Source organism: Talpa europaea (genome assembly GCF_964194135.1).
Source record: "Talpa europaea genome assembly, chromosome: 16".
Lineage (NCBI taxonomy): Eukaryota > Metazoa > Chordata > Mammalia > Eulipotyphla > Talpidae > Talpa > Talpa europaea.
In genome coordinates, this window is record NC_140084.1 from 38446952 (window position 1) to 38467657 (window position 20706).

The 20706-nt window shown below is 55.6% G+C and overlaps 1 protein-coding gene across 1 annotated transcript in view; it reads right to left on the reverse strand.

The window, feature by feature from the left end:
- The window catches only part of PEPD (peptidase D), a gene marked incomplete at both ends in the record, with an annotated part of 93027 nt that extends 72573 nt beyond the window's left edge, over positions 1-20454 (reverse strand). Inside the window, 6 exons of the mRNA XM_084256873.1 lie at positions 830-891; positions 2194-2241; positions 7420-7483; positions 13889-14016; positions 15658-15841; positions 20438-20454. Of these exons, the coding sequence (XP_084112999.1) occupies positions 830-891; positions 2194-2241; positions 7420-7483; positions 13889-14016; positions 15658-15841; positions 20438-20454 (503 nt within the window). The remainder of the gene's footprint in view (positions 1-829; positions 892-2193; positions 2242-7419; positions 7484-13888; positions 14017-15657; positions 15842-20437) is intronic.
- Between the last annotated feature and the right edge of the window lie 252 nt (positions 20455-20706).

Here is a 20706-nt window from a genome sequence, read left to right on the forward strand (position 1 = left end):
TGAGCTCATAATCCTTCCTAATCACCCCTACATCACACACACACACAAATTCCCGTGGCTCAGCTCATACATAATTATAAGGCACTTCCTCTGTCACTGCCTGGGCCCACCAGAGGACAACAGAGGACGCAGTGGCAGAGTCTGTGTGGTGGGGGAGGGCCCGGGCAGGGAGGCAGAGACAGGAGGCCGGGAACAGTCCTCGCCCAGCAGAGGCACAGATGCCTTCCATTGAGGTCTCACCCCTGCAGCCTCAGGGCAGCAATGTAGGCCCCGCAGAGCCCCCGGGGGCCACAGCAGCCAGCCCAGGGACACAGGCACAGCTGGCAGGCAGCACTCACGGGGACACTGGAGAGTGACAAGCGAAGCATGGTGCTTAGCTCCCGCACCTGACATTTGTCCTCCTGCCTAGAGGGGGGTCTTCAGGGTTCAGCCTGGGGGGTGAGGGCAGGTAAGAGGCCCCTACCTGGGACTGGACAGCAGGGGACACAGGGGAGACTGGTGGCCAGGAGTGAGAGTTTGGGGAGGGGGTCAATGAGAACATGGTTCTATCAGTAAACAGCACCCCACCCATGCCTCAGGGTGGCAGGACTCTCTGCTACTCTGCCCGCCTGCACTTGCACTCTGGAGCCCCCCAGAGAGTGGCAACCAGTCCCAAAAGTAAAAGGAGAAGTGATTTTAAGCAAAATTTTTCTCTAAGCATTTCTTCGCAAGGCTCAATCTAACTCGTCTGCAGCATCCTCCTGTTTATGGATTTTAGTCCAGTCTGTGGACTGGGCGGGACTGGTGGTGAAGAAGTGAGGGGTACAGAAGCCAGGGCCCCAGGACTCACTTGCTGATGCCCTCGAAGGATGCCTCCCGGCAGATGCTGCCACTGTCGGTGTTGACACCACGCTGGGGAGAGAGAGGGAGTGTGAGGGCACAGACATATCGCCCAGGTGTCCCCACAGCCTGCAAGGGCGGAGCTCCCACCCAGGCCGGACCAACCCATCCTGTCCTGCCTTTGGGAGCTGCCAGATGCCCTGCTCAATGTCCCTCCTTCTCGGGGACCTACACAGCGTGGGTGCACATGGCCTGAGTCAGCACGTTCTGCCCACACGGCCCGGGTTGTTCAGGTGCTGGCTGGGGTGAGCCCACCCCACCAATCTGCTCTCCCAGGCTCGCCCCACCTCTCAGGCAGGTGAGGTGCATATGCTCCTCTGACAGCATCAAATCCAGCTCTGCCAGAGAGGCAGCCAATTCAGCAGGTCAGGCCATTTTCCGGCACCAGGATACGGTGTCACCTTCCTCTCCCTGACTGTAAGGAGACTCCAAGTGCAACTCAGATAGAGCGGAGACAAAACAAGGAATGCAAGACAAAGGTGCCATCCCCAGCGAGGCAAGCATCTTAAATGGCCACTTTTTCCACAAGAACTCTGGGAGGGCGCCTAATTGCATCCCCCAAACAGAACGCACAGGGCCATCTTTGACCACAGTCATCTACTACTGTAACCTTTTATTCTCAGCCACCAAAACAGCACAGTGGAAAACAGACCATGTGAAGTGCTAAAAAAAAAAATAACCAAGAAAATCTATTTCCGTACAAATCGATTAGCAAAGGAGAGAAGGGCAACTCCGGGAGGGAAGAGGATGGAATACTCTTAGGGTTTGAAATGGCCCAAGGTCACGGGAGTTCAAAAAGGCATGCTTTGCCCTGAGCCATTTCACAGCCCAGGGGTCCCCTCATCCCGCTAGGCACCAGAGGCCACCAGGCGCCACCCCCACCCCCACCCGGCTGTGGCAAGTCCTCTGTCAGACAAGCAGCTCACAGGCAGACGCCCAGGGCATGTTTCTCAAATTCTATTAACAATGGTGCAGACACAGGATGACGGCAAATTGAGAGCCTACACCCACAAATTCCATGCTCTCAGGCTGGCACAAATGCATACTCCAGCCAGGTTTTAACCCTGGGGGAGGGTATGGCATCCACAGCGGCCTTGAGCTAGGATACGGCACATCCCAGGGGGTCGGAGAATTGAGGAGGTGGTCCTGGATGTGCGGGCCGTTCAGACTGAGGAGTCGCCACTTATCACAATGACCACCCCTCTCGGTTTCCCAGTCCAACCCTACTGCCCCGAGCTTTGCAGGGGAGAGGGCTCCCTAAAATCCCTCCCTTTTGCCCAAACACTGCCCTGTCGCTGGACACCAGCCACTTACCAAAGTGAGGAGGACGGAGGGTTTCCTTGATGTCAGGATACTGGCGATCTGAAGGGCCAGAAAGAAAAACCCACGTTAGCGCAACCACTACAGTCTGGAGGAGACTTACACCACTACTTAGCGATGACAGCTCATGTTTCTAGAGCGAGTCCCTAAAGCAGCTGGCACCATGGCTGTCCCCATCCTGCAGATGAGGAAACTGAGGCTTACAAATAAGGGACCTCTGAAGCAACACGGCTGGCAAGCAAAAGCAAACCTAAACCTGGCACACTTCCCCACATGTCCTGCCTCCAGGCCCACATGGCGCCTGGGCTCAGAACAACCAAACGCCCACACACCAAGGCCAGTACCTCTGTTCAACTGCTAAATCCACCTGAAAACCCTCTTAGGTGCTGACCCCACCGGCCTCCTATGCCTGGGGCAGACACCTTCCATGCCCCCCTAGATGTCGTGGAGTTAGCCATTCCCCACCTCACCCAGGTCCATGTTCTCCATCCCTCCACTCCAGTCTCATACACCTGAGCACTGCCTGCTCCCTATCCCAAGCCCCAGAATGAGCATGCTGGAATGCCTTCTCCCCATCTTAGCCACTTCATCAACTTGGATGAGGCCCCTGCCCCCCAGCCCCAGCGGGTTCCTTCATCCCGCCTCCACTGCCCACGACAGCCATCACTTCTGGCAAGGTGCCCATCACCCTGCATTAGCTGTGACAGCTACAACCCAAAGATGCAACCTCCCTGTAGAAACACCTTTCTCTCCTCCTGGCCCTGCCCCTGCATCTTGGCTACCACAGCCCCCACTGTATTTGAGCCCCCGCAACCGTCCAGCCTAAACTCTCTGACACCCTGATGGAGTAAGGAGGGTTTGTTGTTGTTTTAACAGCTTATTGAGCTATTGCCAACACACTGCGCTGTATGAATTAAAGTGCACGTTTTGATAAGTTTTGACATGTGTATGTATATGCTTTTTAATACCAAGAGGCTCCCAGAGAAAACCTGGAATGCACTGAAAACTATAAAAAGATAAAATACACCTACAGCCCCATCCCCAGAGACTTCTCATCTCTGCACATAAAAACAGAAATGCAAAGTGACATTTGGATCATATGAAGTTACACGCTTCGCTTATTTCCTGTCATTAAATATTCTTCAAACACGCAATTTTTACCAGTCAGTACTGCTGGGGCTGGTAAACAGCCAGCAAGGCCCTGATTATGGCTTGTGCCAGTCACTTCGGCATCACCTCATCTAACCATCCGTGGAGCTGGTGCTGCGAACGTCCAGCTTCCACACATGAGAAAGGCTCAGGGTCAGAGATTCTGCCGGGTTCAACGTCAGAAAGGGAGCAGAGTTGGTCTTACGGCCTAACAGAGCACAAGTTCCTCGCTCATATCTACGCGATTAACCATTATAAATAATGCCACATGGGGCACCCTTGCAGATGAGCCTTCATTCCCTTAAGGTAAACTCCTTAAAAATTATTTCCTTAAAGAAATAAATCTGACCCAGTGAAACCACTGGGTGGGAGGCCATGGACCCTGCCAAGGTTTCAGAGGGCCCTCCAGATGTGCCAACCCCTTCCCACCAGTGGGGCCACCAGCGGGGCATGAGGACCCTCCTTGCTTCCTCAGGAGCTGCTCTAAGGAGGGAGTCGCTGGGCTGCTGTGCTACGTGGATGCACGCGTGCGTGTTCACACACGCACACACACAGCTGAGCTCCTACACTCCCCCCGCCTCCAGGGGGGAGGTAGGCTTGTTAAAGGGAACTAGAGCCACACGTGTTGGGCCCTGGGTGTGTTGTTCCGTCGACTTGAAGGGTCTCCATTCATCAGCTCAGAACGATGCCGTCAATTACGGCAGCAGAACCAGCGAGCGAGGAGGCACTTGGGGATTGTCTGTGCTATTGTCCTTGGGAGAGAGGAGCAGGATAACAAATGTGCTGGCTGATGGTTTTTCTCCCGGCAACAACTCAGGACGTGCTGGTTAGGAATAATGCAGAAGAAAGCGGCCGCTGATGCATGGACGGATCGCGGCCCGACACAGAGTGGGCTGGGCGGCTGCCGGAGCTGGCAGGGCGACGTCTTTCATTGATCACCGCTACCTGAGTGGGCCTCAGTTACCTCTGTGACCGCAAGACCTGCCCGGTCCAGCGGGTCCATCGGCCCTTCCCGTATAAGCATAGTAGTGCCACGTTTTCCTCAGCACACCCTGATCCCAAGCCTCAACAATTAGGGGCACATGACACGCCCATGTGTCACCAGCTCAAAAGGCAGCCTGGCACACAGGACAGTGTGGCTATCAACACGGGGCCCCATTTCCACAGAGTGGTGGTCACCAGAGACCCATCAGCTCTCACAAGCCAGCACTGTTAAATGCCCCGCCATTGCTCTGCACCACAGCCAGCATCAATTTCCCAGGCAGGTCGAGGTGGCTGGCACATGCAGAACTCATCAGAGTCCTGTGGACAAAGAGTGTCCCCTGGGGACAGTCGTAGGCTTTCAGTGGACACCTCACATTCCTCATGCCCAGGGCCCTGACCAGGCCTGCAGGCTGCTCTTCATGGGTGACGATCTAGAAGAAAGGGCTGAACAACCCTTGACCTGTGCTGTCAAGAAAGCCCACACTGATGCACAGAACTGCCCTCCCCCTGGTAGCCCCAAGGCTTTTAAAAATGAACTGTCTTTTGGAAGTAGGATGCACTGTTGGCCAAAAATGCATTTAAAAACTTGAGTGTTTCTAAAATTTAAACATCAGGAATGATGACAGACAATACAGATTTGCAGCCACTCTTCAACAAACTGGATTATCTGGTAATAATCCAGTTTCTGGATTATTCTGGACCAGCAGTCCCACACAAGGGCTGCTCCTCTCCAGGTCCTACCCACCATGCCTTGATGTCTCTCCAAACCAAAGAGAGGTGGCAGCATCCACAGCTATGCTGCCACAATGGTTTCCCTTACATCCATCCTGCCTGCAGGACACCTCCCAACATCTTCCTGGAGCCATTAGAGAGCCAGTGCACAGCTCATGTCCACCCGGGGCAGCACCCAGCCAGGTATGATCCCCAGCCTTCGCACTGTGCCCTACAACACAGACCCTCAAGGGTCTCCTGAGTGTCCCCTTCTCAGGGGAGGTTCCACTCGCTCTATCTTCTTAATAATTGAACTCGGATCATCTGCAGGATCAGACTCCTGATGTGGCATTCCATACGTGGTCCCAGGTGATGGCCCTGGCTTCATGCCTTCTTCCAGAGGAGACAAGTGCCAGCCACTTCCCAGAGTCAGATGGGGCTGAGCACCATACATGATGAAGCAGGCTCTGGGAACACTAGTGCCACCCAGCCCAGCTGTCTCGGTCCAGCAGTCTATACATTTTGTCAGGCTCTATTTTGAACCACAGAAAATCAAAGGTATATGGGAAACTGTGTCACCTCCACTAATGTGCCCCCAAACACCCCCTCATTCCTAATAGCACATGCAGAAGAGAAGGGCAGGGCCTCTGGGGCTGCACCCTAACTCTGCTACTCCCCTGGGCTGTGGCGCTGTGGATGAGCCTTCCACCTCTGAGCCTATGACAGGGTGAGAGCTCCTCAGGGGACAGGCTGGTGGGAGGGGACCCATGAGAACAACCCACACACTAGCACCTGAGGGCACCACCCCAGGGTGAAGCATCTGTCCAGCTGCCATCATAAGCCCTCATTTCCAACAGGAACAAGAGCAGCGACAGTCAGTCAGGGCCAAACTGATGGACAATGACAACGACGACAACACACGAAGCTCCTGAATGCAAGAGAGAATCTGTTCTCTGACCCCACTGAGGATTCGTTTAAGATTCTGCTTTATAGAGATTAAGAACAAGCTCTCGGCAAGGCTGTAATTCTACACTATCATTAAGGGCTTTCCTCTCCTGACACAAAACCTCTGCTTTACTGCATTGGGAGGCCAGTTCACCTTCTCCAGAAATCACAGTTTACATGGAGTCCAACTTTCCCCAGTCACAAAAGCACAACTGTCAGGCAATACCTGGGGGTGTTGGGGGGGGGGCAGCCCAGAGACATTGATGGGCACCTCAGGGCCCATCCCAGGTCATCCCTCTAAGTTTCACACCAAGGAGACCTGGAAGGTCAAGGTCCCCGTAGGGCAGTAAAGTTAAGATGCAGTTTATGGTGCAGAAGGGATACACCTGCCGAAGATTCAGGAACAAAACCCAAACTAAGGACGGGCAGGCCCGTCCTCTCCAGGACTTAGAAATACAAGGCGAATGGCCTCGTTGGGAGCACACAAATTGTTCAGGCTACTTTAGGTGCCACACTCAAAGAGATCAATACATGGTCACACGTGTAGTCATGGGCTCTTTCAATGCTGTGAATCAGCCCTAATGATTTGCCACTGAAATCACATGACATAAAATAAAGATGCATTGGAAGCCCCCTCTCTTCCCACGATCCAGCCAGGCAGAAACTGGTACCCATGCTCCCACAGATGTGAGCAGTACTCCTTCCTAATGCCCTCCTGGGGGTGGTACCACATTGTCATGGGCTGTGCCCCGGCTCTGAGCTTAGCCCTGGGCCTGAATCTGCTCTGGTGTTCACCTGTTCCCGGGCATGGGCAGGCAGGGTGTAAGAGTAATGTCTGGGCGAGATAAATGAACCCTAGTGACACACACAGGACTGTGGAGTGTGGGGTACAGGCTGGAACACAGACCCACAGCCCACATGCACTGTGTTCACAGCTGATTGGTGGGGAGCACTTGGTAGGGGATGGGTGGGCTGGCTCCATACTGTACCCCTAGCTTTTAGTATATACCCACAGTCTCATACCTACCTAGGTAACCTGATATCACTAGGCAACCATGCTGAGAAGTGGATTAAAGTTGGGACCCCCAACTCCACCCCACTTCACAGACCTCTCCTGAGGGCGGCACCTGTGACAAGGGCCTGTGGGGAGGGCTCTTGACACTGAATGCCGTTACGACCTAGGGGCACTTAACTCAGCCCTGCCCAGAGAGGTCCTGCCCCACTTCCAGCCACTAATTCAGGGCACTGCAGGCCAAGGAGTAGCCCTGCAGAGAGGTCTGAGGTACATCTCTGCCCCCCCAACTATATACAAGGGCACTGCTGAGGGGGCTGGCAGCCTGGCGGTAGCATCCCCTGCCATCAGCCAGGCAGTGGTAGTGGGAGCAGAAGGGTGACAAAGCCAGAGCGGCTCAGGAGCGGGAGGCTGCTGACCTCATCTGCATACTGGACGTCATCCACAGCATACTTCTGCTTGAAGTGCTCCTTGGAGTGGATCCTCAAAGAGAAACACAAGAAACACCAGGTCAGGCTTGGCTACTGCTCTGCACAGGCCACCTTCCCGACACTAAGCCCCGGCCATGAAGCCCATGGACCATCCCGGCCCTGCTGGCCCCTGGCACTTGGTGGGTCTGCCCAGCAGAGGGCAGAGGTCAAAGGGCACGCACCACAGAGAGACCACTGGGCCACACCGGTCTCCCTCGGCCTCCCCAGCCACCTCCCCTCCCCCTCCAGGTTCAAGCAGCTGCAGACAAACCATCTCCCTCCATCTCCACCCACGACAGCCCATGGGGCAGGCAGCCAACACATCCCACTCTTTGGAGCACAACACAAGCTGCTCCCAGGCCCCCGTGGAGCCTCTTTAAGGAAAGTTAAAAATTAACATTTTAAAGAAGTCAATATCAGTATTACTCACTGTGATGAGAAACACTCAGGCTTACTCACATCCCTAAAATAATCAGCCAGCGAGAGGACAGAGACGGTCGGGCTGCCCTCACCCACTATAGAAGGGCTTCATGGCTGTGCTGGGCAGGGCTCAGGCCCAGGTCCAGCAAGTGCCATCACCCCCTCCGGTCCACTGGTCAACGCTGAATAAATGTCACCACTGGGGACAGAGCTCAGAGGGGGAGGCGCACTGCCCCCCTAGTGGGGGGGGCTGTGTTTTGAGAGCCAAGTCGAATGACACACACATGTGCCACCCTGCAGCGCCCCCCGCCTGGCCACCGCATCAGCGCAGAGGGAAGCATCTCTGTCCCGCCTGCAGTGGTGTGCCTTCTAGTCCTCAGGCACAGAGCTGAAAGAGGCCCAGGAGGTAATAACAGATGGTTTCAGATTATGTATCCTGGGGTCTCAAGGGTAAGCAGATGATGGGCTTGGGGTGCCAAGGGCAGTCTTGGGGAGCCAGAGGGAATGGACAGGGAAGGGACTCAGATGCCACCTAGACCGTGAGCCCCATGTCTCTGAGACACCAATGACCAACACCACTGCCCAGAAAACAGAACCTCTCTCTGAGACACCCCCACTTCCCTGTCCCCCATACCAGTGTCCCCAACTGGTGGTGACCAGAAGCACAGCGCAGGGACCCAAGGAGAAAGGGGTGGGCCTTGGAGACCAGCAGCAGCAGGGAGCTCAGGGCCAGCAGTGTGTGAGGGGGCTGGAGACACCATGACGGCTGCCCGGTGCCCCAGACACTCTCTGCTTTGTCTCCAGTTGGCTTCTCTGAAGTGCGCGCTGGGTGTCAAGCTCTCGCCGTTAATTAAATTTACACAATCCAGTCACATTAGCTTCCACATTTGAGACCAAACTCAAAAGTTAAATGGCCAAAGTCTGGCGCCTCCATTAGTGCCGCCTAAAGCAGTTACAGGGCAGGAATTGATGCTAAGCACTCTCCTGGACGCCGGAGACTGGTTCCAGGGGGCCCAGCGGACAGCTCGTGGATCCCGCGCTACTTGGTGACGACACCCTCGGCACCGAGCTGACCCTGAGGCCAGGCACAAAAGCAGGCCAGCCTGGCAAGAGGCAGGGCCAACAACAAAATGTGTGGCTGGGTGTCACCACCAGGTCCACTCTGACTGCTCCGGCTCCAGTCCCAGCTCCAGGATGGATGCCTGCATCCCAGGCCAGCTCCTAACCTCACCTCAGGTCCTGTCCCCTCATCACCATCAGCTGTGACGGGCATCGAGAGCAAACTCCTAACAGACTTGGGGCCCTAACCCTCCCAAGCTGCCTCACAAAGAGAAAAAATACCCCAGAAATATGTTCCTGCCCTCCCCACCCCGGAGACCCGGCACCCAGGCCTCAGCAGAGATGTAGGAGACTTAAGGCGGGGGAAGGCCTCCATGCAGTCTGAGGTGAAGGTTTGGCCAGGGTGGGACCAGAGGAGGTGACAGGAGCAGGGACAGGGAGAGGTAAACACAGGCAGTTGTGATCTGTGGGTGGCCCCAGAGCTCCGCTCTCATCTGTCCCCCCCTCGCCTGCAACCACAGCCATCCATTGCATGGGAGTCTAGGAGCAGCAGGGGCCAATCCCCCCAAATGCCCTCTGCCCTCTCCAGTGGGCTGACACCGTGCAGCCAGAGTGCATGCTGGAGGCCTCAAGGGCCACATCGCCAAGCTAACCACAGGGCTAGTCTCCCGGAACCCCCAACCTGAAAAGCCATGAGCATCCCTTCAGGCACTTTGCGTTCCTCTCTTTTCAAAAGGGCAGAGATAATTAAGTTTGAGCAGTTCTTATTTTTCATGTTTGGGGGCTCATTATAACAAAAAATCATTTAAATGTCAGCCTAAGGGATACGCAGACCAGGCCACCTAGTCAAATCCTCCACCAGATGCATGGGGCTGACGGGAGAAAGAGCTGCATGTCTGTGTGAGCCCTGCAAACTGGCTGGAGAGGCCGCTGGGTGCTGCAAACCCACCGTCCCCTGCCAGGCCTGAGTCCAGGGTCCAGTGGGCAGCTCAGGCAAGAAATCTTCAGATGGAGACCTAAGTGGAAGCGACTGGGGAGGACGAGCCCACAGGGAAGTCTGTCCCGGGAAACCCTTCCCATAGAAGGGACAGCTTTGGCAGGAGAGGGGAGGACGCGGCCCTCTCAAAAGGGATCGTGTCCACGAGATGGGCCAGCGTCCAGGCACCCGGTGTGGGTAGGCCTGTTCCAGCAGCTGCCCAGCCCCACAAGAGTTAGAGGCCTTTCCTTGAATGCAGAGTCTGGGCTGGTGCCAGCACCCATGCGGGGCCTCCAGTGGAAGGAGATGTGACATGAAGGCCCACAGTGCAGACACGATGGAGCCCTCTAGAAAATGAAATTTCCAAGAGCAGGTCTTGCTGGCTAGCTGACCACCTGCATGTGGTTAATGAATAAGTAATAGGGCCAAATTACAGCAGTCACCATCAATTTCCGCAGCCCGAGTCTGCCTTCAGCAACAAACAACACCGCTGCCTTTCACGCCTCTTGCTGCACAGTACCCGGTCCTGCTGCCGAGCCCCAAAGTCGGCAACCATTTCAAGATTCTATTAGCTTGTCAGAGAAAAGGCTCTCTCTCTCCGAGACAAGCAGGCTTCCAGTCCTGGGGAGTGTGGCTGTGAGCGAGCCAGCCTTAGAGAGCCAGATGCAGGGAGGATGGGGTGAGCCCAAGAATCCAGGAGGACAGGGGATCAGTAGGGGCCCCCTGGTCAGCAGAGCCCCAAAGAGGCGCCTGACTGGGGATTCTGGCAAATGCCTAGCCAGGTCTTGGGTTGCTGGGGTCAGATTCCACCCAAACCACCTGATTCAGTAGGAGCCAAAAGGAAGTTCCTCAGCCTTCTCAGGAAGGCCTGCAGCCTGGGCCTCACACTCCCTCCCCAAAGGCAAAGGGAGCTAGGACTCAGCCACCAGACAGGCAAGGCAGTCCTGGTCCTCCAGACCCCGGTGGCTAGGAAATGCCACATGCACACCCCAAACACCACAGCACACATGCACTATAGACATCACTCCACAGATACACACAACACAGCACACACCACCCCTCCCATGCATCCCTTACCACTGCCCCCACACACTCACACGCAACTGTTCTTGTAGCAAAAAGAGCAGAGGCTTAGGGCCCCAGGGCCTCAGCCTGAAGAAACCAGCCCACACCTCTGCTGCATAGCCTCAGTCCAAAGGAGCCCCAGGAGATAAGCATCCTTTTCTCTCTGAGCCCCAGGCCAGGCACACAGTCTCAGTTTCAAGCCTGGGTCTCAGGCAGGGGTGGTAGCAGAACACAACCAAGCTGCAAAGGTTCTGGAAGGGTTTCCCCATGTGACCCTAAGTGGCTCACCCCTGTGGCTGCAGAAGCTGCCCAAGCTGCTGAGTCATAGAGGCTATTTCCTGAGTGCTCGGAGGACCCCAGGCGCCCCCTGTCATCAAAGGCACCATCTGACTCGAATGGAAACTCTCACATCAAAAAAAGCTCCAGACATTTCAAATAAATGTCCAGACTCCAAATAAAACAAATCAGAAGCAAACCACACTCCTGTCCCAGAAAAGGTCCGGGGTGAGGAGCAGGCTGAGTCCAGGCTGCCACAGGCCCCTTGGCGTCTGCAGCCCTGACAGCAGGACGGGCCGCTCACGCAGGAAATGGCAGCTCTGCAGACGGGGGTGTTGTTTCCCTGGGAGACTCTGGATTGCAGTATCTGCCAGATGGATTTTCAAAAGCCATCAGATAGACGCTCAAAAGGAAGCTGAGGAGCTGAAGGTCAAATGTTCACTCTGGTGAGTTGTGCTTGCAAAGGCCAGGTAATCCCATCGGCCTCGTTACTCAGCCCTATTGATTAGGATGTCTGGAAACAGTCACCCGCAATCAGATCTGGGCACTCCCCACCTCCAGCCCCAACAATCAACCCTTCACTGCCACCTGTTACAATCATGCCTCCTCTCCGCAAACCTCGGGACATCAGGACTTGGAGAGGGTTGAACCAGGGCAGAGGTAGGTAAACAAGCTGGGGTGGCCGCAGCCAGGAGCCAGGCCTGCAAGAGACCAGGGCTCAGCTCTCTGCTGCAGTGTCCGAACACCGCTGGAGGGACCCAGCTGCTGGGTCTGGCCTGCCCAGGTATACATGGAGCCTTTCCAACAGGGGAGACCTGCCCGCACACCTCAAAATCACCCAAGCCTGTCCATCAGCACTAGACCATCAACTGGCTCGGCAGAGTGGGGACAGACGGAAGGATAACTTTCAGCAGAAGCTCTGAAAGCCAGCCGTGGCCAGGATGCAGGACATTATTTCTATATTATTGAAGATTATGCACCAGAAAAGCCAGCTGTTAACAGCTGTTTCCTGACCAATCAGCTCCTGGATTTTAAATCCTTAAGTCAAGTGCCATTTGGCTTCCCAGATGGTAGCTTTGGGGAGAATTGGTGAGATTTGCTCAGGTTTTCCCACTGGACAGGAGCAGCCGCAAGACAGGGACCAGGCGTCCTTCCCCCAGCTGAGGAGGACGTGGAGCCTCCACCCATGGACAGGCCCCCCTCTGCATAAAAAGCAGACAGAGAGCAGCACCCCCACCTTTCCAGAAGAACCCCTGGGTTAGGTCGTCCACTTCAAAGGACAGATGGATCATTCATGTCCACTCCCCACCCTCCCCCCCAGGCCAGGGAAACACCCCACCAGGGAAAACACTTTCCTTCTGCTCTGCTTAAAGCCGAGTCTGCATGGGCCTCCCCGGTGGCACAGCAGTTGAGCGCTGGGCTGCAAAGCTGCCCGCAGCCTCTGCAGAGCCGATTCAATCCCTGGCAGCCGGCCGAGGGTCCCACATGGCACGCAGACCTCTCCTGCAGCTCACTGCTCCTCTCAACAGTGTACTTCATCAATCTGCCTGCTCTGTTCTCCCTCTGGCTCTGGTGAATTCTCTCACCCTCCCGTGCTTCTGACTGTACCCAGTGCTTGTATAAATAAATAAATAAATCTTAAAAAAAAAAAAAAAAAAGCCGAGTCTTCACCGCAAAGGCACAGGCCTGGCACTCGGGACACTGCCGAACAACCTCTGAGTAGAACTGTCTCCAACTTGTGAGCCTGAGCCCGTGCCCACCCACGACACAAGAGGCACGTGCCAGGCCAACTAGGTGGCTACCAAGTGTGCACTGAAGGGGTAGGGCAGTGCAGAAAGGCTCCCTGCAGCTTCCAGGTGCCTTGTCATTCACGGAAGCCACAGACCCGCCGGCCCACTTGGCAATGAGCGTTACGGGCACCAGGCAGGGAAGGCCATGTTTTATACATCAGCCAGGAATAATCACTCTCCGGGCTGACACGGCACCTGGAAGGTGGTGAGCCTCCAGTCACCCCAGTCGTTAAGTACAGCTTAAGTTTCAGTGGTTAAGTACAGCTCCAGTTTCAGTGCCTCTTGAGCAGGCGGGAAGGGCTCCTGGGCGGTGTAGACACAGCCGATGGCCCTGAGCCAGCAGGCGCCACAGATGACAGGGGCGGGGCCTCTCAGCATCACCCACACCTCACATAGCACAACCCTCGGCCCTGTCTCACAGGCTGAGGGGAGACCACCTGGCGTGCCCCAGCTTGCTCAGCCCTGACTGGGCATGGAGCAAGGCCCTGCGCATTTGTGATGGACATGAGGGAAAGGCCCCAGCTCATGCTCCCTGACCTGAGCCCACCCCCAGCCAGCTGCCTCCCATGGAGACCATGCCATTCCCTGTCCACTGGAGACAAGCCTGAAAATCCAGAACCTCAAGATTCATAAACAGCCAAATAAGCATGGCCACGTGCCGCCCTGACACTCCGCCCCGACCAAGGATGCAGGGCATGGGCCCAGAGCGGGCCATCAACAGGCCTGGCCACCAATGCTCCCTCCCCTTATCCTTCCCCCCACTTGCTGCCCACAGTCCCCACCCCCCTCCAGCCAACAGTCAGCAGGTCATACAGCCCAGACTTCTCCTTACTTTCCCATCCAGGTGGCATGGCTGGGGGGCAGCTTCGGCACGAACAGGGTGGACTTGCCGGTGTCGACATCAATCACGCCATAGCAGCCTGGCTCGGTGACTCCGAACGCCCAGTGAAAGAAAGACTCCTGTGCAAGAAAAATTGGGGGGCCAACTCAGCAGGACAAACAGGAGGCCAGGGAGGGAGGTGGGCAGTGGATCCAGCACCTTCCTTTCCCACCGGAGTCAGGGGCGGCCCACCACGGAAACTGCCCCAGCCTCTCAGCAGCCTCTACCCCAGCACCCTGCTCCTGCTCCAGCTACAGGCCACACCCCTTCCTTCCATGATTTGGCAGGGGGTAGCCTGACTTCTGATGATGATGTGGGTTTCACCATGTACTCCAGCTCCTCACGCCCCCTCTTCTCACTGGCCACAGCCTCCAGCCCGATTGGTAGGTGGGACAGGGGCCAGCACCTCTCTGCCACCGGCAACCTGCAACTCCACGAAATGGATCCCCCATTTAGGGCTTCTTACTTCCTGCTCCCACCCCCGGGGTAGCTGGTGGCTTCAGTGTTTAGCAATAAACACTGAGCTAAGTAATGTTATAAAGGTATGAAGTGGAGGAGGATGTCTTCCAAAATTAACCTTGGATAACATCAGTAAGGAAGCCAACCGCTGAATTTAGGAAATCGGCTTTTAAACCACCAGAATATGTAAACCCTGAGAAGCTTCAAGGCTAGTCAGAGAAAACTTATTTAGACCTCCATGTCTCTAGCGTGGGGACTGCAGGCTCCTGGCTGCAAGATCAAGGTGGCAGAGGGAAGGGGCCTTCCCCACAGGAGGCACCTTGCATAAAAAAGGCAGGGATCTTAGCCAGTCTGTGCCCAGTGGGGGTGGTGGATGAGTCCAGCTGAGAGGCCACACCTTCCCACCTCCACTCCACCATCAGCTGCCTGCCCCCTCCCAGCCTGGTATGGGACAACCTAGCTGTGTCCCCTAGTCTCTGCCTGCCCCCAGGGAGCACCTGGAGTTCCCAGTGTCTGCTCCCACTCTGGGCACGGCAAGGGGGGAAAGACAGCACTAAACTTGGACTCCGGAGAAAGGGTTTTAAATAATCCCAGCTCCACCTCTGCAAATCATTTCCCTTCTAAGCCTGTTCCCTCATCTGTACAGTGGGTGCAAGGCTAGGATGAATGACAGTGGGGCCAGCTCAGCACCTCCCTGGCTTTCTGGGCGAGCCCTTCTTCTGGGTGTCCTTGCTCTGTTTCTGGGAACTGAGGAGTGCCAGTATATCTCAGCCAAGCCACAACATCCAGGCTGATTTCCTGCAGTGGGACAGCCTATGGTCCCACAGGGTTCCAGAATCTCAAGGAGCCCCGAGACACCACTCCCTAAGTGAGGAAACTGAGGCCCAATAAGAATCCCAGGGTCAGCTCTGGGTTCACCTGCACCTCTTCCAGGCCAGGGAAAGATGCTCAGCCCACCCTCTGCTCATCCAGTACTGTTGTGATCCCATCCTTCCACTTAGAGCACCCAGCCCCAGTAGCACCAGTCAGGACTCACCCTGGACTTCAGGGCTCACACCAAATGCTGCCTCCTCCATGAAGCCTTGCCTGCTTATTCCCCTAGGAATATCATCTTTCCATACTGCCCCCAGTCACAGCTAGGCAGTTTCTAACCCCCCAGGAGTGTGGACATTCTGGGCTTCCAAGTCCTGGCCTGCCTTCAGAGGGCTTTTCCTGGGCCCCCAGGGGTAGAAGCTGCCCAGTTCCCAGCAGATCAGGCTCACCTGGCGGAAGAGGACCCCGGTGTCGGTGCAGTAGCGCTGGGTCTCCTCCCCGCCCTGCAGCAGCACCACAGAGCCGGGCTGTGTGGCCGGGTTCTTTCGCAGACGCTCACACAGGCGCCGCCGGTTCAGGGCAAAGAGTGCCAGTGGCACCTTCAGGGTTTCATTCCCCAGGGAAAACGAAGGACTGCAAAGACACAAGCACACACCACCATGTGGGCTCTCTTTAGGCATGTCTGCCCCAGGGCCGCCATTAGCACACAGCAAGCTGGGGCCAGCTCAATCTGCTTGTGACCTGCAAACAGCCCCTCGCCGGGTCCTCACCAGCTTTCCTCTCCTTTGCCAGTTGCCCTTAACCTGTCCACCACTCTGAAAGCCAATCTGCGTTGAAGACACACTGACCTAACATAAATGGACTGAGTTTACTGGTGCTCATTGGAGAGGCTCTCCTCCACCCACCAGGGTGAACCTCATCAGGACAGAGATCTCAGTCTACTCTGGGCACTGCTGGGCACACAGCCAGTACTCAATAAATGTGAACACTGTCACAACGTGGGCCACACACAAAGTTATGCAGATCCGAAGTTGTCTCATCAGTCCCAGTGGTCAGGAAGCAGAACCAGAACCCATGGACCAGCCCTGCACACCCCATATATGCTGACAGGGCTAGATACTTGGCCTCTGGCCTCAGGCTCGCAGGATGGTGGACACTGGGGCCCGGCTTCCTGTCCCCCCCAGGATGACCACTCACAAACATGACTGCCACCAGGAACTGAAATTACAGAAGCCAGCACCAGGCACGGATCCCCCACGCCCAACCCACATGCTTTCCCTTGCTCAGCTAAACCCATGCAGGGGGGGCAGGCACAGGGAAGAACAGCCTCCAGCAGCAGAGAGGAAACCACACCACCATGGATGACGGCCTCAGCCAAAGTTGCCTGGATGTGTGCAGACCCAACAGCACCAATGGCTGGAACTGCCCTAGCTCAGGCACCGGCCTACATCTCCCGCCACACCTCTGCCCAGCTCCTCCTTAAACACACTAGTTTATGTGTGGAGGCCACCGGCCTCCACCTAGGAGGCTCTCAGAAGGGCTGGGCCTCCTCTTTTCCAGAATCTTCTGAGAGGCCTAAATCCCTCAGGTCACTCAGACTAGGGCTTTCTGGCCCAAAAGCCAATCAGCTCAGCTCAAAACAGGAAAGCTGATAAGCACCTTCTCTGTGAGCAGTCAGCTGTAACTGCAAAAAAAAAATCTACAATCTCACTTCATCCACTGGAACAGAAAAGGGCAACCCAACCTGAGCCACCAGGCAGGCCCACATGCTGCATCACCCTTTAATAGTCATTCAGGGGCAACCGCGGAGTCAAGGTTTATAGACATATGTCCTTTGAATTCTTGTGGCCTACAGCAAGCCCAGAGAGAAAGTTGGGCCCGGAGCCAATGCAGGTGATGTCTCGCTGCAAGTTCAGCAAAAGCAACACTAATAAAACATCTCCAACTTGCTTGTGCTGAGCTTTTGTTAACTAGTACTCAGAATTTACAAAGCAAAACCCAGGCCATCCCCAAGTGCCAGCACAAATAAGGCATGCTTTACTGCAGACAGCCAGGGGCACAGGCAGTGCCAAGGAAGACAGCAGGGGCCAGTGGACATCAGAGACCCACAAAACACACTCAGCTACTCAGGCCAGCACACTCCTGCCAACGATCAAGGACCACTAAGTGGCCAGGGCCATGAAAAGAGTGGCCAGGAGTGGGCCAGCCCCCTAGGAAGGTGTGATGCTGCTGCCCAGAACCTGTCCTTGTCCCCCCAAATAAGGCCTGGGTCACCCACTCTGTTGTCCTCAGTGACCACCTTGGAGCTCTCACCCACAGTCCATGATCCCTGGGGATTCACCCACAGAATTTAGGGACCCCATTCACTTGGATGGGATAAAACTTTATCTTTATTTTCTCTAACCTCTCATTCAAATTTACATTTTCCTCCATTATCAGTGTAAGCCAAATTACGGCCATAGCAGCGGTGCCTGTGAATCTGTCCCCGAGAGGAATTCCAGGCATTTTCCTATCACACCACTGCTGTGAGGGCACCCCAGAATAATCAGCACTGCTCAACACCACTTCAGAATGGAGGTGATTATTCTATCTAAACTACTATAAAATAAATAGACATAAAGCCAAGTTTATAAATCAGGTTTATAAACCAACTTGATTATAAACTTACTTTTATATAAACCAAGCATGAAATAAATAGGATATTGTTTACCATTAGCTTTTATATTATTCAATGTGTTGATAAAGGTGCATTGCTTGTTGTACCTTTTTTAACGTTTTGATGGCTGCACTTGAATACAATTGGCTCTCCTTCTAGTCCTCTGTGTTGCGGTCCATGCATTTGAACACCCCATTCTGAGAAGGTTGCAAAGTCTCACAGATGCCCATGGGGTCCAAGGCACAGACAAGGGCAGGACCTTTGTACTAGATGTGAAGCCACTTCTGGAGGGGTCATAAGGATGGGACTGTGTCTTCACCCTCCGCCTCCAGCTCTGGCTGGGCACTGAGCAGACCTAAGCACACACTCCACCAGCCCCTGGCAAGGCCAGCTGGCTCATCTGGCTTGGAGGGGGGCTCTTGGCAGTGGGGCACTATCTCCGGCCCTGCATCCCTCTGTCCTGATGATATTTGGGGCACTGAGTATAAGCAAAGAGGAAGAGAGGGCTGTGTGGAGTCAGGGCCAGGCCTGGAGATAGCCAAGAAGGGCAAAGGGGCACAGACCCTCCTATCTCCACATGCCCCCCCGTACAGCAACCCCCAGGATCAGCCTGAGACCTCAGCTCCAGGAGTACAAGGTTCACATCAGGGTGGGGACAGGCTTCGATCCAAACCTTTCCACTTCAGATACTTTCTCTCTAGAAGAATGCTGACTCCAGTGTGACCAATGACCCAAGAGGTACACATTCAGGGCAGCTCACCTGCACTTCTTGCTGGGCAAAGGCTCTGGCTGGGTAGCAGCTGTCTGGGAACCATTCAAAGACTTTAAGATATTTCTCCAACCTCCAACTCTCCCACCTACAACTCCCTTTCCTCAATCACTGAGCATCCTCCCGGAAAGCAGAGTGGTACACTGGACTAACTCAGAGTAAATGTCCCTATTCATTCCTCCACCCACCATGTCACCAAGCACCAGTCACAGGACAGTCACAGGCTGGCTCTGGATATACAAAGGATGCCAAGGATGCTAGCTCAGGGCTGCCACTGCTCCCCCAAACTGTATAGAGTAGACCCCAGAAACCCCCGCCCCAGGCTCTGGTAGAACTCTTTAAGCAACCAACTCCAACTCCAGGGAGCCGTGGCCATGAACTGATGGCACAGCATCTCATTATTCCTGGTGTTCTGATCTCTTCTAACTGTGCAGATGGGGGTGAGCTTTGCTGGAAACACACTCAAACCCGCTCCCCTTAAGGAAGCTACTGTGACTGAACCTCAGGCCTAAAGGATCCAGCAGGGCAGCCCCATACATCCTGAGATAGCGCTGGTCAAGGAGGCCCGGTCAAGTTCTGCAAGCTTCCTGTATCTGTCAGGCCTCCTTTCTAACCATGCACCTCTCTGAGACTTCTGTCACTCTATTTTAAACCCCTCGGCCACCTGGAACAGATCAGGTGCCCACTAAATATTTGATTTTTATGTTCTAAGCCCTCCCAACTTTGGAGGCCAACTGAGATCCCATTTTCTGTTGCTATTCTCCCCAGTTCCCCAAATCCGGTCTACCAATTCCCAGCATTCTGATCTCAGTTCCCAACCTGGCATCCAGGCATTGACCCCAGCATCCTCAGCACCCCCAGGCCTCCACCCTTTCCCCATTATAGGCCCTTCTCCTGAACTTGAGCTCTGTGTTTGCTCCAAAAAACAGATCGGAGTAGATGAAAACCCATGAAGGACTCCAGTCCCTTAGGGCAAAGTCTGGAAAACTTTCTGGAGGGTGCCACACCCTCCAGCCCAGGGACACACCCCACTCTCTCTGTCCCCAGAATGCTCTGAACTCCCAACCTTTGTTCCTGTGTTCCCTCATCTGGAACACTCCACCTAATAAAGTTCGGTAAACTCATCTGTCCATACTCTCCACTGGGACCATTCATGCATTCTTTCCAGCAGCAGAATTAAAAAGCGCCTAGTTCACAGGTGTGCAAGATGCTGTGCTACTGAGGCCTAGGACTGAGCCAGAGAAAGGTCCTGCCCTTACATTCTAAACCGGGAGATGACAATCAACAAGCAAAAACATAGTTTATCAGGTGATGATAAGAGCTTAAAAAGGGGTGGGGGGGATAAGTGTAGGGAAGGCTTCCCTGAAGCGGTGACATCTGGTCCCCAGAGAAAGTGGGGAAATGCCCCACTGGAGAGCTTGCAAGCCCATCTCAAACACTGCCGTCCCCCCGAGAGCGCTCTGGTCCCAGGCACCCTGGCCACACCGCCTTCCCATCTAAGGATCGTAGCCGTGAACTCGCGTGTCGACCCCACCTCCCACCTCGGCAGCACAGAGCGGGGCCCACACGCGCGAGGGTGGGGCCCGGCGGACCAGTGGGCAGTGGAAATCCTAAATCGGACCGCGCAGCCCGCCGCCCGGCGCTGGGAAGCCGGATCGCGCGAGGAAGCGCGCCGCGGGTGGGCACCCAGCAAGCCCGAAGGGGGCGCGGCCCGGCGCGGGAGCCGCCACCCACTGCCCCGCCGGGAGGCCCAGGCCCCGCTCCGCGCCGCCGAACAGAGATCGGGGACAGGAGCAGCTCTCACCCGGTGGTAGTCGCCATGTTCGCCCTGCTCCCGCGTCACGTGAAGTGCACCGTCAGCTGAGCGCCGCCGGGTTCCCACTTCGGGGGCGGGGCCTGGGCGGGGCCTGGGCGGGGCCTGGACGAGGCCTGGCGGGGCCTGGGCGGGGCCTGGAGTCTTGCCCCGCCCCCTTCAGTCCTGGGCGCCGCTGGAGCCAGAGGGGCTAAACCTCAGAAGAACCGAGGGTCTGTCTCAGCTGGACGGCCTCTGGCTGCAGGCGAGGGGCGGCACGG